Genomic DNA, 25,445 nt, shown 5'->3' on the forward strand with positions numbered 1-25,445 from the left:
GAACATGAGGCAGGGGAGGAGGAAGTCATTTAAATAAGCCCTGTACCACTCCGCAGTGGCCACAGTGTCCTGTGGCTGATGTTTCTGTAGTATGAGCATGGAGTTACATCAACAGACCCAAGTGTTGCTTTTGAGAAGCCTGGGTAGTGACTGTGACGGCTGCACCGTGGCTTTGCTTGCCTGCAAGAGAGCAGAAAGTGATTCTGCTGCTCAATCTAACCCAGGAAACATGGGTTTAAACCAATAGTGTAGAACTCATCCCTCCAGCAGAGCCTCTATAACATTGTGTTACTCAACTTGAAGGGCTTGCAAAGCCCAGGACCACAAACCCGCACACCAGTGGCTGTGTTTCTGGGTGGCTGGATGGACTCTGCCAAGACTGAAGGGACGTGGACTCCGCTCCTTCCAGGTTTTATTAAGGATTTGTTTGACCACCTTCAGATCCAGATTACTTCAAACAAGCAAAATAAGATCCTGAGCAAATCCGTGTCCAAGGTTTGTACATTAAGAGGAGTAATTGCTCTGCACGTCACGTTACAGCTTTGGTGCGAGGCCACCGTCTGTCCTGATGCAGTGGGGTCCATCTCCAGCCCCTCGGGAGCCGCCGCCGGGCTCCGCACAGCTCTCTCAATACACCGTGCACCAGTTGCTGCCGTCGCTGGGCATCAGCCCGCCGGTGATGAGCAGAATCAGATCCACGAACCACCAGATCCCCAGCCCGCCTAGGGTCAGCAGCTTCCCCACGGCGGTCCCGGTGTGGCCGAGGCAGAACCGATCCACTCCGAAGCAACCCAGGAAGAAGGAGTAGAGCAGAGTGGTGATGAAGTAGTGGCCAGTGTACCTGCAACGGGAGCTCGTTTCTTACCGCGGGGCTCCCTCCGGCGGGGGGCCGGGAGCGGTGCAGCCGGAGGGGGAACAAGGAGAACGGGAGCTGGGGGGGACCGGGGATAGCATCCTACTTGACGCAGGGCCGGCTGCCCCGCAGGAAGCTCCGCGGCTCGGCGCACTCGATGCCGTCCAGCGCCCTGCATTGCACCCGCGTGTGGTCCACGTCGCCGTAGGCCTGGCCCCCGAACTGCGGCAGCGACGGGCGCTCAGCTCGGGGCCTTCCTCCCTCTTCCCTCCTCCCTCCCTCCCTCCCTCCCGTCGCCCTTCACCTTCACGCAGCCGTGGCCCAGCTCCTGCTGCGCCGTCGCGTTCCCGCCGTGATCCACCGGCTCCTCGCACTCCACGAACTCCTCGGGGCTGCGGGGAAGGCGGCCGGTGAGGAGGAGGAGGAGGAGGAGGAGGAAGAGGAGGAGGAGGAAGAGGAGGAAGAGGAGGGCGAAGCGGCCGTTCCCCCCCCCCATCCCACCCCGGTGCTCACAGGTAGGTGCACAGCACCAGCGGCGCCTGCGGGTCGCTGTAGGCCCACGGAGGCGGTGCGGGCGGGTCGGGCTCGGTGCCGTTGTCCGGGGGCCCTCGGGACGCGCCGTGCAGCACCAGGAGGTTACCGAGCAGCAGCAGGGCCTGCCCGCACAGCAGCGCGTACCCCACGGGCGCCATGGCGGCGCCCGCTGCTAGGAAACGCTGCCCCGGCACCCTGCCGCCGCCGCCTCCGCCGTGATGGCCAATGCGAGCACGCCGTTTCGCACAGTGGGCGGGGAAGAGGCGCTCGTAGCCAATCAGCGAGAAGGAGGAAGAAGCTGATAGAGGGTCTCCGGTGAGATAAGGAGGAAGTGCGCTTTAAGCGAGGAGGTGATTGGCTGCTTGGGAGGCACGGAGAGCCTATAAGAGAAGGCGGGGGCGTGGCTTCGGGGCTGGCGGCGTGTGTCCTGCCGGCGCCGCGGTCGGAGGGGTTCCCGTTCCCGTTCCCGTTCCCGTTCCCGTTCCCGTTCCCGTTCCCGTTCCCGTTCCCGTTCCCCGGCGCAGACGGGGCTCCGGACGCGCTGTCCCGCTCCGTGTGTGTTGCTGGGGCGCCGGTCGGAGCAGCCCGGCGCTGGCGGAGCGAGGCTCCGCTGCTGCCCCGTGCTGCCCGTCCCGGTACTCGCGGTTCTGCGCCTGCATTAGGGCGCACACCGTGTCCGCCTTCCTCCTCCCCGGGGAGAGCCGCTGCCTGCACCGGGAAGGCCTCGTCGCAGCCCTCCCGTATGGTCCCTGTTACGCGCAGTGGGTTCATCCGGGCGGGTAGCGCTCACCGGGGGTACCGAGAGCTGTTTCTCGGTGTTAATGCAAACGCCCCCGTCGTGCCCGGGGCTGGAGGCTTCGGCTCGTTCGCTGCGGTGAACGAAGCCGCCGGGTGGGGGAGCTGCTGGAGCCCGGTTGTGTGCGGGTGCTTGGGGCAGCGCCTTCGTTAGCGATTGAGAGGCGGCCGAGGGGCTTTGGGACGAGTTTAACGGCTGCGGTAACGCAATGCGAGCCGAGGGAGCAGCAGGGCACGGGCTGGAGGAGGCTTCGAGCCAGGGGCAGGGAAACTGCCTCTGTCCCCTTGAGCTCCTTTGGAAACAAATGGGAATCACTCCCTTGAGCAAAATTCCTGTTGATGGGAAGACAGGGAATGATTTCCAGGATTGTCCAGACCATCTCCCTGCCCCGAGGAGGAGCCAAACCAGCTTGGATGGTCGGGAAGCAGGTTGGTTTTATCCCAGCTGCTTTCCTCCTTGTACATAATCCATTGGCATTGGGAGACCCCCTTGTCTTGGCTGTTTGTTGTGCCTGGAGAGCTGTGAGTGAGGAGAAGGGCACGCTCTGCTCTTTAAAAGCAGGCTGAGATCTGTTCTTGACCCTCTACACCTGGACGAGCTGTAGATCCTAGGAACTACATCCAATACAGGATCTAAGTACTGGGATCCTGTTCTTGACCCTCTACATCTGGACGAGCTATAGATCCTAGGAACTACATCCAATACAGGATCTAAGTACTGGGATCCTGTTCTTGACCCCCTCTACATCTGGACGAGCTGTAGATCCTAGGAACCACATCCAATACAGGCTCTAAGAACTGGGATCCTGTTCTTGGCCCCTCTACATACGGACGAGCTGTAGATCCTAGGAGCCACATCCAATACAGGCTCTAAGAACTAGGATCCTGTTCTTGGCCCTCCACATCTGGACGAGCTGTAGATCCTAGGAAGTACCTCCAATACAGGATCCAACTGGAGGATCTAAGTACTGGGATCCTGTTCTTAGCCCTCTACATCTGGACAAGCTGTAGATCCCAGGAACCACATCCAATACAGGATCTGAGAGCTGGGATCCTGTTCTTAGCCCTCTGCATCTGGACAAGCTGTAGATCCTAGGAACTACATCCAATACAGGATCTAAGTACTGGGATCCTGTCCTTGACCCTCTGCATCCGGACAAGCTGCTGCCTGTTTCCAGCAGTCTTCCCGCCTCATTTTCTCCTCCCTCCTTGAATCCCTCTCCCTCGGTGCCTTGTGATCGCTACACTGGAAATGCCAAGCGCGGTTCCAGACAGGTACGTGGCGCTCAGCTGGAAGCCAGGCACGTCACTTGATAACAACACGCTTGGGGAAGTGCCATTGCCCGGCTTTGGAGGTGCTGCAGAGCTCCCAGTGCCAGCTGGGCCCTTGCATGTCCCTATCATTAGGTCCCGACTGCATCCAACCCCCTTCCTCTGTCTTATTTATGGTGCTTGTCAGCAAACCCCATACACGTGGTAGGCGGAGAGGATGCAGGTAGAGGTTGGAGGGGGAACGTGTGACCTTTGGCTGTTTAAAACCCCCTTTCCCCAGCGCAGTCGGAGCCCAAGGCGCTTGTTCAGCATCCCCTGGGGAACGGAGTGGAACGAATGAGCCCATGCCTCCAACATAACGTCGGTTTTGGGGGCGGAAAGGCCAAAGAAAGGGTCGCTGTGTCTGCGTCCCCGTTCAGCTTCGGGACTGGGCTGTTGCTGGGAGGTCTTAGTCGGACCGAGTTCTAAGGAGTTGGTGCGGGATATACCGGGTGTTCGCCAGCGGGAGGTTACGGACGGGTCTCCGCACGCTCCATCCCTCGGGGGCCGTCGCTCTTTGGAGCGCAGCCGGCGCGGCCTCAAGCCCCCCTTTCCACCGGGGCCGATCCGCTTCGGCCCGGCCCCCGCCGCAGCCCCTTCCCCGCCGCGCCCGGCGCTGGTCCCGCCCCGGGGCGGCGCGGCGCAGGCCCCGGCCGGGCTCCATAAGGCCGCGGGCCGGCGGCCGGACCCAGCGCCCCAGCCGGGGGTGTGGGGACGGGGGGGGCTGCGGCGGCGGCGGCGGCGATGCGGACGCGGAGCTCCATGGCTTGGGCCTGGGCTAGGGCCTGGGCGCGGAGCTGCCTCTGCCTCCTGCTGCTGGCCGCGCCCGGGCAGCCGGACCGTGCGGGTGAGTGCGGCGGGGCCTGCTCCGACACCTCCCGGCCTGCCCTCGGCCCGGCCGCGCTGGCGGCCCGGCCTCTCCTGCTCCCCCCCACCCCGGGGCCCTGCAGAGGGGATCCGGTTGCCCCCAGCCTCGGGGCTGGGATCGGGGTGTTTGTGTGTGGGGGGGGATCTCCCTTCAGTGCTGCCCGCGGCCCGGCGTGTGGGGCAGCGCTGGGGCGGGGGGGGGAACGGGTGTCCGGAGGGCCGCGGTGTGGGTCAGAGATGCTGCGGAGGGGCGAGAGGGCAGCGGGGCCCCGTAGATGTGGGTCTGCCCCGGGCTGGGGCGATGTGGAGCCGGGGCAGTGCCCGCATGGCAGAGGCAGCGGGGCAGCGAAGGGACACCCCGCTCTCGTTGTGGGCTCTTAACAGGTTGGTGCTGTGCTGTCCGTGTGGGCTGCTTATGTATGGAAAGCGTTCTGTCTATGGGCTTTTCTGGTGCCAAAGCTGATGTTATATGTATGTGATAGGTAGAAATGTCTCCCCTTGTTGTTTTCCCCCTCCTGAAGGGATGCGTTAAACTTATGTGTTCATTAATGCATAGTTGTAGATCAGGCATCCTCAGGGAGGGGTCTCCTCCGAAACCACCGCTGATGCTTCATGCAGAGCAACGGTGCTCTTGCGATGGGTATCCCTCCCATGTTGGTGGAGCAGGACGGCGTGTTGGGAACTGCTTTGATGGAGCTCCGAGGAGGGAAGATTCAGTGACCCGTCTGCAGGATGCTGGATGCTCGTGCTCCTGCTGCATTGGTCAGCGCTTTGAGGAGTGATGTTCTAGTTCCGACCTGTGGGTGGGAGGAAATGCAGGTCCCGGAGGATGGGCAGCGTTTCTGCTGCCTTTGGAAGTGTCCGACCCAGCTAATTCTGCAGTGAAATCCCTTTGTCTCAGGTCTCGGCATGAAGGAGAAGGGGAGAAACGAGTCGCCTGCCTCAGTTTATGCAGGAACTTCCAGCTTTCGGGTTGGCATGGGAGTGCTTGGGACACTCCTCAGTAAACAGGGATATGAGCCAGAAACGGGGTGTTACCCACAACTATTAATGGAGAATTCCTGAATGAACATAATCATCCAGGGATGTGTAGCCGCAAGGGATTTGTGTGGTGGAGATCTCCTTTGTGTCCATAGGAGGCATTTGGCTGGATAAACTCATCCAGAAACTGCCTGCCGTTGCCCTAGGTAAGGACTGTGGCTTTGCTGCCCATCTCTTCCTTGCTGTTGGGTACCACACACCCCAGGGATGGCCGCGCCACGCTTTAGCAGTCCTTAAAGGAATTCTTAGTGTCTGTACCCTTGGTTTCGGTGTTTGATTCCTTGGTTCAGATCATGAACACAGCTCTGCTTCACCCAGTCTGGGATGCTCATTCAGCAGGGTCTGTGGTTGTTTCCTCCAAGCGAAGACTAAAGAGAGGGGAGCTGATGTTGCCCCTTGTAGCGCTCTGCTTTCAGGAGGAAGTTGTAGTTTGTGTGTCTTGGTCGTTCTCGTTTCTCAGGCTAAAATGAATGATGATAAAAAAGAAGCCGATTTGCTCCGTTCCGTGGCTGGATTTGGGTTGTGCGCTCTCCTTTGGTACGCCGCTGGCCTCTGAAGAGCAGCGTTCCCATAACCTCTGCTGTGCGATCCCAGCTGAGACCCACACAGCCCAGGGGATGCGGAGGAAGTGAGTGGGCTCCGAGGGCAAGGGGCTGCTCTCCATGGGCCAGGCTGTCACGGGTGTGAGATGGGGGGAGATGAATTGTCTTGCACCACAGAGGGTAACGTGGCTTTGCTCTGTGTCTCCATGAAGAAGGTTCCGAGGTGGTGAGGGTGCTGTGACCCACCAGAGAGCAGGAGCCATAGCTGTCGTTGTGGAACAGGAGTAGCTGTTGTCTCACAGACACATTAGGCTGGCTTCAGAAGGGGCAGAAGGAATAGAGTCTAGACAGGAAACTCTTGACAGCATGGGTCAGGATTCCAGCAGGAGGGAGGTGAGGGTTTTCTAGGCAATGTTGCTGTGGAAGAGCACAGTATCCTCATTAACCAAGAGAAACTGCACGAACTGCTCTTGGCCAGCTTTAACGTTAAACCAGCATTCCAGGTGAGCAGTAAATCAAAGTAGGTGAGTTTGCTTCTCTTGCTGTGACACTTGCTCACCTTTTCCTACCTTCAAAAAGGCCCTGTGACACGAGGAGACCCGCTTGATCTGAAGCCTTAACCAATCCCAGTCGTGTGGGCACACGAGAGAAGGATGTGACAGAAGGATGTGGCTGGTACAAAGCGTTCTGCCGAGCTGGATTAGTTGTCTAAGGGTGAAATAATTGCAAGAGGGTGAAAACTGGGGTGCAGGAGCCTGTTAGGAGAAGAAATGAGTGTTAGAGGAGGTTAAACAAGTGAATCAGCCCTGCTGTCTGCTAGGAAGAAAGATGAACCTGGGGAGAAGCATGAGCGTACAGCGCACATGAACCTTGGTACTGGTGAGGTCTCCCTGCACTGCCCTGTCCTGGTTTGGATCCCCTTTCGGTCTAGCTGGGAGCCCAATGTGAATGTCAAAGAAATGGGTTCCATAAGGAAATACCAAGCACTGGTTTTTACTTAAAGCACCAGGGAAACCCGTTGGACATCAGGATACTTGTTGGAGATCCTGGGACCCAAAGGTGGCTGTGTAAAGCCTTTGGCAGCTCTTCCAGTGAGCAGCCTGCTGCCTGTCAAATGACTGGTGAGCTGACCTCAGCTATTAATTGTAATTGATTATGACAGTGGTTAATTTAATGAGTATGTGTATTTAAAGCTTTAGCAACGTGCATCTTTGACTCAGATGCGTGTGGCTAATGAGAGGTTAAAATCACTGCTGCTCACTGGTAGGTGAATTGGGGCAGCATCAGAGCGTTTGCTTGTTGTACAGGGTGATGCTCTCCGGTGTCACCTGTGGGGGATCCAGAGGGGTGGTCAGAGCGCAGGTGGAGCTGCACAGGCACTGCCTTGTCTCCATGAATCCAACCCTGCTCCATGTGGGAAGGGCTTTTTGCCCTTCTGCAGCTAAGCCAACGATCTGCTGATGTGTATGGAGGTGGAAGATGCAGCTTGACCTCTGCTGTATGTAGACCTTACCTGTGATGGAGTGAATCCTTTAACAGCTTATCTCAGCATCTGGAGAGCTGGAATGGCCTTGACATGTTCCAATGGTTTTCAAGCTCCTGCATGCCACGGAACGTGCACCAAATTCCTGCTGTGGATTTGGGGCAGGGAAGGGAAGATGAGTCACATCTTCCCAGTTGCCTCCAACACTTGGTAATTAAAGTCAGTCTTTAATGGGACAAGATAAATATAGTGGATGTAATTGTGTTTTTCTCCTTGGAAGTATAGTTTCCGGTATTGTTAGACCTAGGGATGAATGATAAGAAGCACATTCGTGGTGGGGATGTGAAGTGCAGCTCAGATCAGCTTTGGCCAGCAGCAGGAAGTGCCCAAGTAGAAGTCCTGCAGCATCTGTTGCAGACTGCTGTGTTTGAGGACCATGCTTGTGGTATCGCAGTGAAGCTTCTCCAAAGAGGTGAAAAAGAAGCTACAAAAAAGAGAATGTGAGCATCTTCAAACCTCTTATGTGGACAACAGCTGAGTATCCATCCAGGCTGGCTTTTTGCTGTCACTTCCGCCTTCCCTTAACTACTGTGAATTAAACCACCTCTACTTTGGCCTGAAATATCCAGATGTATTCCTATGGATAATAACTGTCCTGCCTGGCAGGTAGCATTATTAACAGGGATGTGGTTGCAGGAACACGTCTGCTGATGGCTTCACATCACGCTGGAGCCCAGCGTTTCCCTACAGTGCTGCGGTAGCTGCAGCCAGCCTTGTCCTGGTGGGAATTTCGCCTGTGCTAATTGGGTCAGGCCGAGTGTGTCTCAATTCCCAGGGTGAGGGAAGGTCTGAATGTGTCAGCCACTGACAGGAGCGTTGGGTGCGAGCTGGGACTGCGCTGCTGGCTTAGGACCGTATCTCCACACGTGTGTTTCTTGGTAGGAGAAAGGCCTGTCCCTTCCTGACCAACCTTTATGGGGCAGGGGGGGGAAGCTTTAGGAGCAGGGTTGTCTCTTTTCTGCTTTGTTGCACTTGTCCCTTTCATTGGATTTCTGCTTAACGAGCCCAGTGCCCTCTTTGAGGGCTGCTGGTGATGCATGAAACGTTGTGTGGGGCAGTCAGCGTGGAAAGGGGCTCTTGGGAAAGTGAGGGCTGGTGTGTATTGATCCCTGCAGGAACGGTGCTGGTGTCCTGGGGGTGCTGCGCTTCCAGCCTGCAAGAACCCCACAGAACAAACCCCTTTGTACAGCAGGGGCTGGGGATCAGTTTGATCATGTTCTGAAACACGAGGGAAGGAAGGATGCCAGAAGAGGGAAGAGGTCTGGCAGTTAAAAGCAGAGCTGTTTGCAGTAAGTTTGAACTTGTAACGTGTGGCTGCTCCTCTCCTTTTAGTTCCATTGGGAAGCGCGGTGGTGCCTTCCTACCCTTACGTTTTAGCTTGTAATAGGAAGCACTTTGTTCATCAAGACCAGCACACCCTCCTCCTCCTCCTCCTCCTCTGTGCCTGCGGTGAAGAGCACAATTCCCTACACACCGGGGGTAGTGCAGGGAAGGAAAGAAAGCAGCGAGCAGGGGCTGTTCCGTGGTTGAAAGCTGCACTCTCGGTGCTGTTCCTCCAAAAGGAAGCCTCGCAGTGTTGCACCCTTCCCAGAAATCCCTCCCAGTCCTGCTCATTCCATCGGATGATTCACTCCTTTGTCTCATGCTTCCAAGCTGCTTTTTGGGAAGCACGCTGCTTTCCGAGCACCTCGACGGAGCCACCCCTGCTTCTGCAGCCTGTGTCCCGAGAGCCTCCGCAATTCCACCGTCGCATCCCTGCTCACGAAAGTGCTTCTTGGTGGGAGCGAGTGCGGAGCAGCGACGTGCAGGAGCTACGAGTGGAACGTGTCATTGGAAGTGACAAATGTCGAGAGGCTGTTTGCTGAGTCTGTGCTTTCGGTGGTTCAGCCAGGGAAGGAAGCAGCCCTTCCCACCCCGGCTGTCAGGCCAAGGAGGTGTTGACATGGATGTTCTGTAGCCTCTGAACTGTTTTCGGGAAGTTTATTTCGGCTTTAATACCTTTTTTCTTCCCAGCACTCACTGTAATTAATGACGCTTCTGCAGTGATGGTGCTGTGTTACCCCTGAGAAACAACACGGCTCTGCCTATGCCTGTGTGGCAAAACTGCTGCGTTTCAAGCAGGCGCACTGCAATGCATCCGTGATCTCCAAATGGATGTATATGTGGTGGGGGAGAAGCTGAGAGCCATCCGACTGCTTGGGGGATATCAGTGGGGAGGTGGCTGGTTTTACTAATGCAGTATCTCAGTGCATCAGTATCTCTGAGAGCTTTTGGAGGCTCTCAGAAGCTCAGCACCCTCTCACCGACCCCTAATGCGTGGTGCTTGTTTCTGGAGGGTGACAGGGAGGATAACTGTTCCCTTCCCCCTCCCTCCAGGTCAGAAGCTCAGGCTGCTCTGATGAGCTCACTGATTCCGTCGCCAGGAGCTATTAAAACCGTTGCTCTCAATCCCGCCTGCAATCCCTGAACCGAGCTCCTGCTTCCCAGGAAGCCAGGCAGTGGCCATTGATGGGAAAAGTCATTGACATGTGCAGTTTATTATGGGTTACACATTGAGACAGTTTCTTGCAGAAACTGCTGCCTTATAAAGGAAACTTGGACCAAACTTATGTTTGCTTCGGAGCATCTCTCTGGTGGTGCACATGCAAGTCATTTACAAAGTGATCTGCAAAGGCTGCGTGCGTCTCACTTGTTTTAGTAAGGTCCTGAAGAGCTCTCTAAGAACATAATGAGTAGCACTGACCTCGTGTCAGGCTTTGGCTGTGATGGACAAGGGTGGGATGCTGAGCCGGGCTTTGGGCTGGATCCAGAGGGGCTGGTTCTGCAGCTTCCCAGCACAGGATGCCTGGTTTGACAACGTCTTTCTGTGTGTCCTTGAGTAAGTTCTCTGTGCTGACCTGCTTTGGTAAACGCTCTGATTCCTGCTGATGGAAAGTGATGGTGGGTGCTAGAGACACTTGGGAGACAGTAATTGGAATGTGAAGCTTTGAAAAGTGGATTTACAAGGCAATCCGAGCATCCTTTGCTCCGAGGTTTGCCCTGTGAGCATCAAGGCCTTTGGCTTTTTCTGTTTGGGTCTGAATCCCAGACTGTTTTGGGTTGAAGGGAGCTTAAAGCTCATCCAGTTCCAGCCCCTGCCGCAGGCAGGGACCCCTTCCACTGGAGCAGCTTGCTCCAAGCCCCTGTGTCCAGCCTGGCCTTGAACACTGCCAGGGATGGGGCAGCCACATCTTCTCTGGTCATCTTCTTCCTTGTGCCTTGCCCTCCTTGTTTCTTCAGCCAGTGTTTCCCTTCTGCTTTCCAGGTTTCCAGCAGGTTTCTCTGTTGTCTTCCTACGAAGTTGTAATCCCACAGAGGTTAGGAAGAGAACGGCGAGAAGCTTTCAACGTCTCCTCTGTACAGGTACCTTAATGCCTTCAGTTTAGCATCTACATCCTCATGTTCCCCCCCCAGACTGACCTCAGTTCTCACAAAACCCTGTTGGGCTCATCTAGCAGCAAACAAGTCTCCATCCTTACAAAAGGACACGTCAGGACCCTGGTTGCTGTGTGCAGCTTTTGGCTAATGCAAGGCTGTGGGGGTCCTGGCTCACTGCAAATGTTCAGTAATAGAACCGTGTTGTCCTTTTCCAGCTGTAACTGAGTTTTTTCTATGGAAGTCTTAAAAACAAGGAGTGAGAAAACCACAAAGCTATTTTGGAACAGCTTCTTCCTTCATGTGACTTTTCCCCAGTTGCACAGGAAGGGATGCCAGGTTCCGGAGGTAGGGGTAATAACAAAATGGGTTTCAGGCTCACCCACATGTGGCTTTTCCTTGTCTGGGTGCAACTAGCTCAGTACCTGGCAGTTCTAGTGTATGGTCCTTTTGTGTGCTGGATGTCAGGGGAGACGAGGGACCAGCACTGGTGTGACAGCAGGAACCAGGGATTTATAATGTCTCTTCCTTGCACCTTCTTTTCCTGGGAAGTCCACTTCAAATGGGAGATCTGAACCTGTGACTTGTGCACGTTCTTGACTGGGATATTTGAAAGGAGTTTCTATAGCCCTGAATTTAGTAGCTGCATCTCCAGCAACTGCAGCTGTATCTAAGATCAGCAGCACAGCCTGGCCCCGAGCTACAGAAGGTGACAGTGGTGCTCTGAATGCTGTGGTAGTGGTAATGGATCTCACAGGGTGTTTTCTGCCAAGCCTTTTTGATCTCAAAGATCATCTTCCTCATTAACATGAGTAAAATACAACTGTTGTTTTCCACACAGGACAAGGTGTCCTATGCTGTTGAGATAGAGGGCAAAGAATACACAATTCATCTAGAAAAGAACAAGTAAGTGATGAGTTTCTTTTCTGTAGGTATTAAACTCCATCTGTGTGTGTGCGTTTCAAGCTGGCAGGTAGCATGCCCTGACCCTTGAGGCTCTTTGAGGAGTACCGTTCCACACCAGCTCTGTGAAAGCAGATTGAGTCCCACAGCCTCGGCTGTCAGCCAGGAACTGTGTGGAACTCCTGAGCCCTGGTGATCCCCTTCGCTGGAGGAAGCTGCCGTTTGCTCAGAGGGATCTGGGGAATGGGGGGGATTGGCTCTCTCCATTCACATCTAAAGAGAAACAACCGGAGCTGGATTGCAAGTCAATATTTTCACTTTCTTATGGGGTTTGTTTATTGTTTCAGGGCTCTCTTTTTTCCTGTCTCAGTAGCACAAGGATACAGTCAGCTTCCTCATGTAGTATCTGAGGCCACAATACCCATAACTTGCAGACAATATAGATGTTGTCTGCCTTGAGTTTAGTTTACTAGGGCTATTTGCAGCACTGGCAAGTTAGACTCATAGAATAGTTAGGGTTGGAAAGGACCTGAAGATCATCCAGTCCCAACCCCCCTGCCATGGGCAGGGACACCTCACACTAAACCATCCCACCCAAGGCTCTGTCCAACCTGGCCTTGAACACCACCAGGGATGGAGCATTCACAACTTCCCTGGGCAACCCATTCCAGTGCCTCACCACCCTCACAGGAAAGAATTTCTTCCTTATCCAATCTAAGCTCCCTTTTATCAGGCTCTTAAGTAGTTCTGTCTTCCAACTGTCAAAAGACACGGAACTGATTCACTGCACAAGCCCCTGACCTCAGAGACATGGGAATTCGGTGGGTTCACTGTTACAGACCAGCACTCTTCATCGTGGGAGACTTTCGCAATGCACTTCCTTCCGGAACTGGGCAGGAGAAGTCAGGCACAGCAAGCTGAGGGCTGTGAATATTTCTTTTCCTGTATGAAATTAGCAACAGTTCAATGGGTTCTGATGCTTGTTTTGCATAGCTGGAGTGAGGTGGTTGATTGGATTTCATTAACGGTTCCAGCATTCTGATAGCTTGGATTTTGCGGTGGAAATTCCCATTTTCTTTGTTAATTTTGGAGGGGTTTCCTTTTCAATGTCTCCTTATTTGAGCGCTATTTGGGATGCTTTTGATTAGGATCATCTTGCTAGAGTCATTTCATGCAATTCCTCCAGTATTCCTTCTCCCCTTTCCTTACAGAGAACTGCTGCCCAAAGATTTCACCATTTATACCTATAACAAGGAGGGAAAGTTGCAATCTGAGCATCCAGATGTCCAGGTAGGGTTTCTTTCTTTTTATACCCTTACCGAAGGTGACTTGAACCAACCTGGAGTCATATATTACAAAATGAGAGATATGTTTTCCTTGTTTTCCCATGTAGGATCACTGCCATTATCAGGGATACGTGGAGGGGAGCCTGGATTCTGTGGTCGCTCTCAGCACTTGCTCGGGGCTCAGGTAGCACAACTCCTCTTTTGTGTCTCGGCTGCCACGTGAGTCTTGTATTTGCTGAGCCTGAAACAAAGGTCTCGCTCTGTTTTGAGCTGGGGTTCAGCAGTGGGTGCCTTTGGGCAGCTTCTCTGCCCCAACACCATTTCAATTGGTATTTGCAATGCCATTGAATAAGTTGGTTGATGCAGTTGAATCAGTTGCTCTGTGACACAAAGTTGGCTTGTTCTAATTTGTGGCGAGGATCACTTCAAAGAGCTGTGCACAGTGCAGAACTGGAGAGTGGAACACCAGTGTGCTCACATTTGACTGCTCTCAGGCCTGCAGTGAAGCCCTCTGGTTTGCCAGGACTGGGATACAGACATGCCTTTAGATACCAAAGAATAACTGTTCCTATGTTTTACTGTAAGAATCGGGGGGAATATCCTCTGTGCTTAACAAGGATTTCTCATCCACTGTTATATTTTAGGGGCTTGGTGATGATGGGGAACATCACCTATGGGATTGAGCCCATGGATTCCTCTTCTGGCTCTCAACATATTTTATATCGATTGGATAATGTGAAGAAAGAGCCCACAATGTGTGGAGTAACTGCTGAAGACCACGACAGTGAGCACACGGGGGAAAATCACCATCCCAGCATGACTCAGCTGCTGCGAGTAAGTGCTGCACTGTTTTCTCCACAGTAATGAGTTTTGGAGTGTTCACCTCAAGAGTATGGAAGCAGCTTATCGGATTTCCTGGGGCTTAGCACATACCTAAAGGCTTCTGATTGAGGCCTTGCTATGCTGCTGGGAAACTCAGTTGCTTCAACAAAGCAGTTGCAGTTTCTTTCTCCATCTGCCTACAGCAGCGAGAGGCGAGTGGTTGCCTGCATTATTCACAGGCAGAGCTTTGTGGGGCTTTTAAGGGCAGGAACACTGCCCTCATTGGAGAGGCTCATTAACAAAGTATTGCATCAGGAGCCAGGATAATATTATGGTGTTTATTCCATTCTCCTAACCATCAGGGAGAGCAGTTTGGTGTGGAGGTCCCTGTGTTGCTTAAAGCCTGCCCGCACAGGAACACAATTGTGGTAGAAGGTTGAGTATGAAAACCATCATGTTTCACTTCAAGGTTGTTGGCATTTGCTTGTTAGTGTCTTCCAGCTCCTTTCTTTCCAAAGAAACCTGGTGGAAAGGAAAAAGATCCCTTGCTTTTGAGACAGGAAATCTTTGTGCTGCTAAAGTTGAAGGTGAAACACTTGCAGAGAAACTGTCATTGCATTGGCTTCCACCTCATGGCTCTGGTTACAGTCTTGGCACGCTGTGCTTTGGGTGTGCCTCGAGCCACCCTCTGGGTCACGTGAAGTTTGATGTCAGGGTTATGTTTTTGGTTTGCACTTGAATTAGTAACACTGAAGCTGTTGCGAACTCTTCTCCTCAGACAAAGAGAGCAGTCCTACATCAAACCAGATACGTGGAGCTGTTCATAGTTGTGGATAAAGAAAAGGTAAAGCTCATGTGTTGTTCCCCCTTCCTTCTCCCCAAGGGCTGGCTTGAAAATCCCTCAGTCTTCATTACTGCCAAATGCACTGTGGAAAGACACTAACACGGTAGCCAAGGTTATGCACATGCACTAACCTAAATCTGAGTATCAGCTTGCTCCCTGCAGTAGTCTTCAGGAAAAGAGTGAACTGTCAGACATGGAGAGTTTCTATCAGCAAGGAATTTCGGAGTGTAAGGAAAACACATGGCAACACCTGCCTTTGCTGCCTTCTCTTCAATATTGACGTGTTGAGCAATAGCAATGAAGATGCTGCTGTCTTGATTAGCATAGAAGCACAGAATAGTTAGGGTTGGAAAGGACCTTAAGATCATCCAGTTCCAACCCCCTGCCATGGGCAGGGACACTGCACACTAAGCCATGTTGCCCAAGGCTCTGTCCAGCCTGGCCTTAAACACTGCCAGGGATGGAGCATTCACTTCTTCGGGCAACCTGTGCCAGCGCGTCAGCACCCTTGACAGGATATGTGAGCAAGGCCAGAGTGGTTTTCATGTTACCTAGTCTTTAAATGCTTTGTTCCATTTCAACTTCTGTCTTTTTCTCTTCTCTTCATGACCAAGTTTCTTTCTCTTGCAGTTTGAAGATTTTGGGAAGAGTGAAACAGAAGTAAGAGAGCACATGGTGCAACTGGCAAACTTCCTTGACAGTGTAAGTTAAAGCTGGGTTAAGTGATGCTGTGTGCGGCAGCCCTGCACCTCTGCTTCCTTCTGTCAGCTTCAGCCTTAGGGTGTTCTGATACTGCTTTGGTGAGGATGAAAGAGGGGGTTTTGTCAAGCCAGGAGCTAGAGCTGTTCCCTCAGCTGTGATGTTGGAGCCTGAGAGCGCTCAGCCTGAGTGTGGTGCTAAAGGAGCACCACAGTGGAAACCCAGCCATGGTGTTCCAAACCAGCAAACCCAACCAGAAGAAGACGATTCTTGCAGTAAGCGATAGAACACCAGACACTGCTCTTACCTGAAAGCTTCAGACACATTTCTCCTTGTCTTCCTTCCCCAGATGTACATCATGCTGAACATCCGCGTTGTACTGGTGGGTTTAGAGATCTGGAAGTATGAAAACATCATCAGCACAGATGGAGGAGCTGGTGATGTGCTGGCAAACTTTGTCCAGTGGCGAGAGAAGAACCTTGTTTTGCGCCGGAGACATGACAGTGCCCAGTTTGTCCTGTGAGTGGCAGTTCCTTCCCTCTGCCTCCTGAGAAGCTCCTTCTCTTCCTGCCTGCTCAGCTATACTGTGCTAGCCAAAGTTGCTGCTGTGTTTCAGCAGAGAATCAGTGCAATCTGCTGTGGTTTAGCTACTTGATAGAACTTCCCAAATCAGTGTAAGTGCTTTTCAGAAGGCTTCTGTGGTCCTTGAATTCAATGTCCTCCCTGAGAGTTATCTTTTTTGCTTCTCCCACATGGCCTGCAATGTTGTGTATTGCATTGTATAAAGCTTCCGCTCAGATAATCCTTTATCAGGTTGTACACTGGTTAGACTTGTCATCTAGGGCTGCTTCCACTTGAAAATGGGCAGAAACCTGATGCAGAGCATTGCATTTTAATGGAGAGAAGGTTGTTTCTGCAACTGGTACCCAGAAGCTGGCTGCATGGTTTGAGCTTTGACAAGAACATTGATCTAGCTGTACTGCCTTAAGCTAGCACAGAGCTTCCTATCCTGTCCTCTCTGCCCTTCCAGGACATGTGCCCCTGTGCACTTCCTGCTCTGTAGATAGCATGGCCCGTAGGAAGTCACTGCTCAAAGCAGGCAAAGGGTAGAGGGGAGATGCTTCCCCCTGTGTAGCAACGAGGAGGAAGTTGACAAGGAAAGGAATCAGTGGAGTTTGGCAGTAATAGAAAGGCAGGGAACAGCCAAGGAAAACAAATGATTTTAAGGGTGGACCATTCAGCTCTTCATATTTAGAGGGAAGATGCCAACTTTCTCTGTAAACTTTTGTCTGAATTCAAAAGCATAAAGAGCCATGAAGCTGAACTGACACATTCATGCTCCTTTTTCCTCTGCATTCCTGCAGGAAGAAGGGGTTTGGTGGCACAGCTGGAATGGCCTATGTGGGAACAGTGTGCTCCAAGAGCCATGCAGGAGGCATTAATGTGGTGAGACATCTGTAGTGATATGTGAATGTGATTGTGAGATAAGACTTTTGCACTCCAGAGTCTTTAATAGCAGAGCTGAAGTGGTTACTGGGGGGGGGGGGTGTGTAGTCCTCAGCTGTTTCTGGCACTTTCCTCTTACCTTTTGCATCCTTTTCTCAGCTTCACTTCTCAGTGTGCAGCACTCATGAATACAGGACAGGGCTTCTCTGCTGATGCAGACAGAATGACACAAGTGTCTCTTTTGGCACATAAGTAAGCTGCCCGCTCATTTCCTTCTGCTTTGCTGTTGTGCAGTTTGGAAGGATCAGTATACAGATGTTTGCATCAATTATGGCTCATGAGCTGGGACATAACCTGGGGATGAACCACGACGATGAACGCGTCTGTCACTGCGGAGCAAGCAGTTGCATCATGAGCTCTGGAGCATCGTAAGTACCTCATGGAAATACCCCTTCCCATGTGCTCAGTTCTTGCAGGCTGCTTTTGCCTTCAAAGTACTCGTGCAAAGAGTCGTGTTGTGCTTGCAGCTCATGGGGAAAGCCAATGTTACCCCTGTTCTGCTGAGTAAGGGAGCACTTAAGTGCTCCCTTACTCCATAAGAGTATAAGGGAGCCATATGGCTCAGTGTAGAGATAAGTGCATGCTCCCTGTTGCAGGGGATCAAGGAACTTCAGCAGCTGCAGTGCAGAAGACTTTGAGAAGCTGACTCTCAACAAAGGTGGAAGCTGCCTGCTCAACGTTCCCAAGCCTGATGAAACCTACAGTGTCCCGTACTGTGGGAACAAGCTGGTGGATGCTGGGGAGGAGTGTGACTGTGGTTCACCAAAGGTTGGTAACTTGTGCATCCTACACATGCTACCAGGGCTCCCCTTGCTGGAGAGGAGCTCTGTGTGGTGGAGGATGAGGTTTCCTGATGCTGGCTGCATTTCTGTTCTCAGGAATGTGAAAGTGACCCTTGCTGCGAGCCGGGCACTTGCAGGCTCCGATCCGGTGCTGCGTGTGCTTATGGTGACTGCTGTAAGAACTGCCAGGTAAGAGGCTCAGCCGTGTTCCTGGGCAGTGTTCAGTGCTCGGGAAGAGGAGAGCGTTGGCCTCACAGGGGCATCTGAGAGGGACTTGTGTGGGTGCACAGCACTGAGCTAAGGTTTCTGTTTTCCGATGCCATTTCCTCTTCCTCCTTTCTCTTTAGCTCCTTCCTGGAGGAACTGAGTGTCGGGCGAGTAGCAACGAGTGTGACCTCCCAGAGTACTGCAATGGCACGTCCCAGTTCTGCCAGCCAGACTTCACTGTGCAGAACGGGCACCCGTGCCACAACGAGGAAGCCTATTGCTACAACGGGGTCTGCCAGTACTATGATGCACAGTGCCAGGATATCTTTGGCTCCAGTAAGGAAGGGCCCAGTGTAACAGGAGACGTAGCTAAAAGAATACACAAAGTTGATTTAAGCTCTACTTGTTTTCCTTGAAGACCAGCTGGCTTTGGCAAAGGGTTTGAAATAGTGGCATTTATGGCTTAGTCTTCATACATGATTCCTTTGTTATGTTTAACGCTGTGCTGGTGATTCAAGTAGTAATTTTCTTGCTCTAATCACTCCTAGTGCAGTGTATAGGGCTGTAAAGAAGACAAAAGTATCTAAATTTGATATTTTGGTGAAGAAATATCAAGTGGTATAATTGACTCAAGTGACTGTCTCTTGGAGCCTTGTAGTGCTGACATTTTCACCTCTTTATTGTCTAGATCAGGTTCTTAAGCTGCCTGCTGTGTGGAAATCACATGTAGCAGCATAATTACTTTGGGTAAAAGAGACATGATGATAGGGGATGTTTCTGTCCCTGTGTAACTTGGTTCCTCTCTCTGCTTGCAGAAGCCAAAGCAGCCCCCAACATCTGTTTTGCTGAAGTGAACTCCAAGGGTGACAGATTTGGCAACTGTGGTTTCCATGGTCATGACTACAAGAAATGTTCCAGCTGGTGAGTTGAGCCCAGTGCATCAACAAGTTCCTCGCTGCATCACTGAGAATCCTTATTTGCATGCTGCAGTATCAGTTTGGGGTGTTCTAGCAGGTGCACTGGGGAGAAGTGTGTTACCCCGTCATCTAACCTTGCTGATGTGTGTATCAATCTGAAACCACAGTGAGAGAGCTCAGATGTGCGTTACCTTCGTTTCTGAAGCTGTTATTAGCACTTCAGAGCCTCCACACTTTGTTGGCTTTGTTCACTTCTGGTTTAAATTGTCTGCCCTTGACTCCTGCACATAGGAGTTGGAATGGGTTTGAATGTTTGCTCTGTAGCTGGGTTTGAAGATTTCAGGCTTGTGCTGTCGTTTCCCATGTGTGCTCTGTAGCCTCAGGGGATCCATGCATCAGATGTGGGAGTCCACATCTCCTGTCACTGATTGTTCTTACCCAAAGCTGTTCATGTACAGAGAAAGGGTCTTTAATGTAAAGATCCCAACAGCAAGAAGGGATAAACCCATACTCCTGCAGCCCTGAAACGAGGCCCAGCTCAGCTGTGTTTGGCCTCCATGTGATTTTCAAGTAGTGCCTTCCAGTAGGAAGAAAACATCATCTCAAATGCTTGATGCTCTTTCTCTAGGCCCAGATTGAAGTGTTACTGCAGTATTGCTGTGTTGATGTTGCAGGAATGCCATGTGTGGGAAGCTGCAATGTGAAAACGTGAAAACCATGCCTGTGTTTGGAATTAAGCCTGCCATTATCCAAACTCCCATTCGAGACACCACGTGTTGGGGTGTAGATTTCCAGCTAGGCTCCGATGTCCCGGACCCAGGAATGGTGAATGAAGGCACCAAATGTGGTAATGGGAAGGTAATGAACAATGAAAAAGGGGTTTCTTACTGTAGTCATTCAGGGGGTTTCATGTGAATGCAGTTTTCAGCTGTGTTGGTTTGGGAGTATTTCTGGCCCTTAACTTCTTCATACCTGGAGTCAAAGCAAAGCTGAGGGAGCCCTTTGCTTCCCAGCACTGCACTGTGTGTGCATGGGGAATGGAATGAGCAGAAATGAAGTCTGAGAGCCAAAGTCTTTGCTCTGTGAGGGGGAAGAGCAAGTGCACACAAATGCCTTCAGGACGACTTTCAATTCAAATCCAACTGCACTGAAAAGCCTTGAGGCTTAGCCCCAGCACAGGAATGCGCATTCCACATCTCCTCACGGAGCACAACTTAATTGCTGTTCCTTTACATTCAGGCAAGAGACAAAAGGCCCCAGTGGCAGTTTATACCCCATGCTGAGAAGCCTTTTGTAGTACGGGGCTGTTTGTGGAGTTGGGCTTTAGCAGGGAGTAGCCTGAGGCTGAGCAGGGGGTGGCTGATGGAGCACAGAGCGGGGGATGAGGGGCAGGTCAGTGAGATGCTGCCTTGCTTCATGTGTGCACACAGATCTGCAGACACTTCCAGTGTGTGAGTGCCTCTGTTCTCAACTATGACTGTGATGTGGAGAAGCAGTGCCATGGACATGGAGTAAGTAGAGCAGGAGCCTCTGTGCCTGTTGGAATCCACTGGTGAAAGATAAAGCCTGTGGCTTTTCCTGTCACTGTCTGGGTCTCTGACTTCTTTGTTACAAGAACACGAGGGTCCCACAGTGCCAGGATTGTGCTTGATCAATAGCGCCCATATCCTGGTCTTTTTCGGGCCTTGGAAGCCTTGCCATTCTCTCTTTAAGGCTGTAACTGATGTGAGAGAAAGTAATTGTGATGGTACATGCAGGGGTTCTTGAGGGTGGGTTTTGCTGTAAAAAGCTGCTTTTTGGGACTGTTCATGGCAAAAGTGCCTTTTAACAGCAAAAATTGGACCAAATTTTGGGATAAGCTGAGCAAGGTTTTAAATGGCAGATGGGAACTCAAGTGTTCTGGTTTGTTTCCCTATAAAACACTCTATAAAATGTCTCTGGGGGAGAGAACCTCTAACAGTAATGAAAAAACCCGTGACAAAAGCTCTTCAGATGGCATTTTTTTTGCCAGGCAAGAATTCCCAGTTCCAGTGTTTTGAATGTGACTTGGAACTCTGCATCTCTCCAACAAAAGAGCACTAAAAGGGAAAGCCAAGGTCTTTAAGCCGTTGGGATATAGCTCATCTTTGGAAGCTCCTCCTGCCCAATGCAGTCATGTGCAAGCCTGAGATGTCTGGCCAAGGGGCTGTGTGGAATTGATGTGGGTTGATGTTCTCCGGCCTCAGCGGTGTGGGATGGGTAGAGCAGATGGTCGTGGTTCCTGTGTGCTGTTTAACCAGGTGGAAAGTGGGCTTCCTCCATAGCTTTACTGTGGTGTTTGTGCTGTTTAAATGCAGGTGTGCAATAACAACAGGAACTGTCACTGTGAACCAGGCTGGGCCCCTCCTTACTGTGATGTGAAAGGCTACGGTGGGAGCGTGGACAGTGGGCCACCCTACAGTGGTAAGTCAAGGTCGTGGCTGCTCTGGGGCCGTGGCCCTGCCTACTGTGGGGCTGAGCACAGGGCTCCCCACGGCTCCAGAGCGATGCCTCGGTGATTGGCTTTTCCCTGGGTGTCATCTGCGAACAGTTCTGGTTGAGGTGGTGGGCTCAAGGGCTTGCGCTTCTCCTCTGGGATGCTGAGGATGTGTAAAGGAGTTGGGCTGGTTTCATTGCCCCCAAGTGATTTTGGACACATTGGAACCAAGATCCTCTTGGACTTCCCTGTTTCCAAGCAGGAAATTGAAGCCCTTTCCATTCTTCGATCCAAACAAAAGATGAGATTTAGCTGGGGATGTGGTTTCAAATCCATGGATGTGACTCTGCATCTCCATAAGGATGCGCTGCTTCTAGCAGTGGTGGCAGAGATGGGTAGCTGCCCTGTTCTGGTACCTGCAGATGGTTGCATGTGCACTCATCTGGCAGAGGTGGGCTGGGACAGCGCTGGTGGGGAAGTGACTGTTATTTGAGTGCAGACAGCATGCTTACAACATGTAGTAAATACATACATAATCCCTGCCCCAACCAACTGAAGGGATTGAAGAGAGGCGGAGGGAAAAGACGCTGTGGTGGTGCAGTAACAGACTGGAGAATCACAGTGGAGCAAGGACAGGTGCCTCAAGACATCAGACAGCAAAAGGGAAAGGTCTTTTAGTACAGCCTTGTTAAGAACCTGAGTTCTTTGCCTACAGCAAGCAATGGTAGGAGAAGAGGAAGATTTAGGATCAGCCCAAAAGGCAGAAGTTCTCTTTCAGCTGATCTTTACAGTAATGTAGTGGAAGAAAAATGAGGTATTGATCTAGTAATTCAATGTGCTGGTCTAGCCCGGGGTAGTAGAGCATGTACAGTTCTTTCATCTCTGACCAGATGTGAGGAGATAATCAGAAACACATTTGGGCATAGATGTTGCAGTCTTCTTAGAGTCTTTAGCTTTTGCTTCTATGACAAGTGGAAGCTGGAGAACAAATGGGACCAAATGCAGCTACAGTGGGCCCAGCTGCGATGCTGTGTAATTCTTTATTCCTCTGTCGTTTTGTCCCCTTCCCACAAAGACTCCTCGCTGAGGAACGGGCTCCTGGTGTTTTTCTTCCTGGTCCTCCCACTCCTTGTAGCTGCTGCTCTGGCATTTGTGAAACGAGACAGGCTGAAGCGGTGCTGTCGAGGAGCGATGTCGCGCTGCCACGTGTACGTACATCTCCCTCTTTCCTTCTTCTCTGCCTTTTTGCCGTAGTCCGTGGACACTTGTTCCAGGCATGTTCTAGTCTGGAGATGTCAGGCAAAGGCCCCTGCATCAGTTGATGGCTGTAGCTTGTCCCGGGCAGTGACAGAAAAGATCAATTCATCTTGAATTGAGGGAGCAGAGAACTTTCTTTTTGCCATTAAGTTACCCATTGGTGATGGGGTCTGTATTTTTGGGTCCCATCTTTGATAGAAAGTGGGCAAATGACTCTGTCATGGTCCTAAACAGAGAAAGGGCTACGTTGTTCATTAGATTTGCTGCAGGTATCTTCCTGACATCTGATACGTACTGAGATGGTATAAATCCATCCAGCAGGTTTGCTGTGCTTGGCTTCATGGCCTGCAGAATCATTCTGTCAGGGTTATGTGCTCACACACTCCACATTGGTTGGGTTTTAGGTCACGTCCATCACCACCTCCCAGGACAGAAACTGAGCCAAGGGAGCACCACCACCGAGGCTTCTCGCACGGCATGCCCTATGCGCCGAGGGGTGCCCCTATGGTAGGAACAATCTCCTCTTTGTCACTTTTCCCCCCATAGGAAGTGTCTTAAATGTCCCTTAACTGATGGAACAAGTATTCCAATTCCCTACGTGCAGGTTTGTGAATGTTCTTGTCTTTTCTTCATAGGATATGGAGCCAAACACCTTTCCTGTCCCATCTTACCCAGTTAACCAGTACCCTCAGCAGGCTTACCACCAGTCTTACTACCCACCTCTGCAGTACCAGGCCCCACAGCCACAGAAGCTGCCGACAAGGTTTGCTGAGTTATTGCACATAGTTACTGCTGTTTGCACTGATGTGTATATACTGTCGTTGTCTTCATCTCTATAAGCACTGGGGTGTTTCATCACGTTCTGTACACACACAGGACTGACCTTTTATTGCAAGAAGCTTCTCCTTCATTTCACACTGTGGAACTGCAGTGCTATTACCCACAGCATTCATTTCACACCCTGTCACAGCTACATGTTGATTAACAGGATTCAGAATGCTTTTTTAGGGCCAGATTAGCCCCGTGTACAGGGGAATGAAACACCTCTCAAAATACCTGGTTTAAAAAGAGATCACTCAGGAATCTGTCGTTCTGCTGATGGGGGAGTGTTATTGCTCAGTACAGGATCATTGCTCAGGAACTTTGAACAGAAAGTTTTCCTTCCCTTTTCGTTTTACTTCTAAGGTGTAATGCCTGTACTGGAAACCATGCGTATCCGGAAAGGGCAGGGGATGGAGCTTGTGTTGGTGGAAAACTTGTGGGGTCTTTGGGAAGAATGCTGTGTTAACACACTGGGTTCCCTGGGGATTTCAGGCACTGGAAGGCAGCATCTGACCGCAGCCCGTTTGAAATGGGGCTGGAAGCTGAGGTTGTGGCCATGCAGTGCAGGCAGGGGATGAGTGATGGGGCAGTCACTGGGGCTCACCATGGCTCCTGTGTCCTCTTGCAGGCCACCGCCACCTCCGCAGCAGCAGCGTGCACCTCAGGGACCGCCTCCGTCACAGCACAAGTGTTTACCTCAGGGACAGTACTTCCCTTCTCGACCCGCACCTTTGCCTCCCAAATAGCTTTTGGCTTCTGTGGGGCCTTGACGTGAGCTGACCTGGTCACTGCGAGCTGACATTGCGGTTACCCTTGGGGCATGGAAGTGGCACTCGAGCCTTCCTGCTGCCGTGTGGGATGAGGCGGATGAGATGCAGCACCGAGGAATGTAACACTTTAAATACCTCTACCAAAGCTCCAGGGACTGAGAACACCAAACCCCTCCATTCCCAGCTTTGGGAACGGCGCCGGGCTGGAAGCTCGGTCACTGCTGGAGTTCACCGCTTGGGAGTTGCTTTGGGTTCCCCAGGATGCGCCCGGATGCTGGAGTTGTGTGGGATGTGCAGTGAGGAGCTGAAGTGAGCCCGTTACCCTGCTCAAAGCAAGGAGATCAGGCCAGTTAACTGGAAATCACTTTGCAAGGACTGGAAGACATTGTCCACTTACACAACGACGGCACAGGGGGAATAAGGTGTCAGTGTACTCTTTCAGAGGACGATACATTGTGCACATGTTTATGCATGTATATATGTGTATTGATGTGTAATAATGCACTTAAATCCTTTCATGCTGACTGACACTAAGCTGTGCTGTAGGAATGCTAAATTCAATGGTTTAAAATGAGTAACGACGAGTTGCTAAATGAGAATCATGTACTAATGTCCACTAACACCCCCGTATTGGGGTAGTGAAAATCCAGGTACGAAAAGGCAAGGCCCCATTTTGGTTGGAGGAAGTGGGATGCTCTCAGCTGTGAATTCGGGTCTGAAGAGCGCAGTGTTGAGCCCTTGGTGTGCTGGTGAGGAGAGATCAGGTCAGGGTGATGCTGCTGTGCATGGGTCACAACTCGAACCGGGTGCCCAAACTCGCTAGAACTAAGTACTGAAAAGAGCTTGGCTTTTTCCCTTCGTGCTGGCCACCGAGTGCAAACTCGGCCTGTAAAATGCCCCCTAATATTGCCAAAAATGAATCCTTTCCCTCTGTATATACATCCATGTATACAATAACAATGTGTATATACTGTTTGCAGTAATAAAATACTTGAACTCCTGTGGTTTCCCATAAACGTAGACTAAGGTTTATAACGCTATTAAAATCTAAACCATTACCTAGGCTAGCACCAGATGTAGCTGTGGGGGTCCTGTGTTCCATGTAATCACTTCCCACTTTTCTGCTGTGTCCTGCTCCCTGGGGGCTGTCTGTCCAGACCGGCTTCACGATAGGAACGGGAGAGGGAATCCAGGATGGAGAGAGATGTATGGACTGTATCTGAAGCTGCGTCCACTAAAACTGTGCTGAAAACGGTGCCTTTTAACCCATGAAGA

The 25,445-nt window shown here is 51.8% G+C and overlaps 2 protein-coding genes across 3 annotated transcripts; one reads left to right on the top strand and one right to left on the bottom strand.

Annotated features, from left to right (window-relative positions):
* Nucleotides 1-395: 395 nt before the first annotated feature.
* TM2D2 (TM2 domain containing 2) lies at nucleotides 396-1,619 on the bottom strand. Its single transcript, XM_065659143.1, has 4 exons — nucleotides 1,367-1,619; nucleotides 1,158-1,245; nucleotides 960-1,075; nucleotides 396-841 (listed from the first exon to the last, which is right to left on the bottom strand). Exons 1-4 carry the CDS (start codon nucleotides 1,543-1,545, stop codon nucleotides 628-630), a joined length of 597 nt encoding a protein of 198 aa, XP_065515215.1. The 5' UTR covers nucleotides 1,546-1,619; the 3' UTR covers nucleotides 396-627.
* Nucleotides 1,620-4,205: 2,586 nt separating this feature from the next.
* ADAM9 (ADAM metallopeptidase domain 9) lies at nucleotides 4,206-25,186 on the top strand. 2 transcript variants are annotated; one of them, XM_065659113.1, is made up of 22 exons: nucleotides 4,206-4,340; nucleotides 10,791-10,888; nucleotides 11,742-11,806; nucleotides 13,015-13,093; nucleotides 13,197-13,273; nucleotides 13,734-13,923; nucleotides 14,690-14,755; nucleotides 15,386-15,457; nucleotides 15,804-15,973; nucleotides 16,819-16,900; nucleotides 17,195-17,328; nucleotides 17,557-17,728; nucleotides 17,839-17,931; nucleotides 18,090-18,285; nucleotides 18,765-18,870; nucleotides 19,541-19,724; nucleotides 20,297-20,377; nucleotides 21,203-21,308; nucleotides 22,397-22,529; nucleotides 22,983-23,085; nucleotides 23,214-23,341; nucleotides 24,029-25,186. In XM_065659113.1, exons 1-22 carry the CDS (start codon nucleotides 4,238-4,240, stop codon nucleotides 24,144-24,146), a joined length of 2,556 nt encoding a protein of 851 aa, XP_065515185.1. In that variant the 5' UTR covers nucleotides 4,206-4,237; the 3' UTR covers nucleotides 24,147-25,186. The 2 variants fall into 2 exon arrangements, with proteins under 2 accessions (XP_065515185.1, XP_065515186.1); XM_065659114.1 differs by lacking the exons at nucleotides 4,206-4,340; nucleotides 10,791-10,888 and adding an exon at nucleotides 11,123-11,248.
* Nucleotides 25,187-25,445: the final 259 nt, after the last annotated feature.

The sequence above is a fragment of the Lathamus discolor genome, chromosome 22, assembly GCF_037157495.1.
Source record: "Lathamus discolor isolate bLatDis1 chromosome 22, bLatDis1.hap1, whole genome shotgun sequence".
Lineage (NCBI taxonomy): Eukaryota > Metazoa > Chordata > Aves > Psittaciformes > Psittacidae > Lathamus > Lathamus discolor.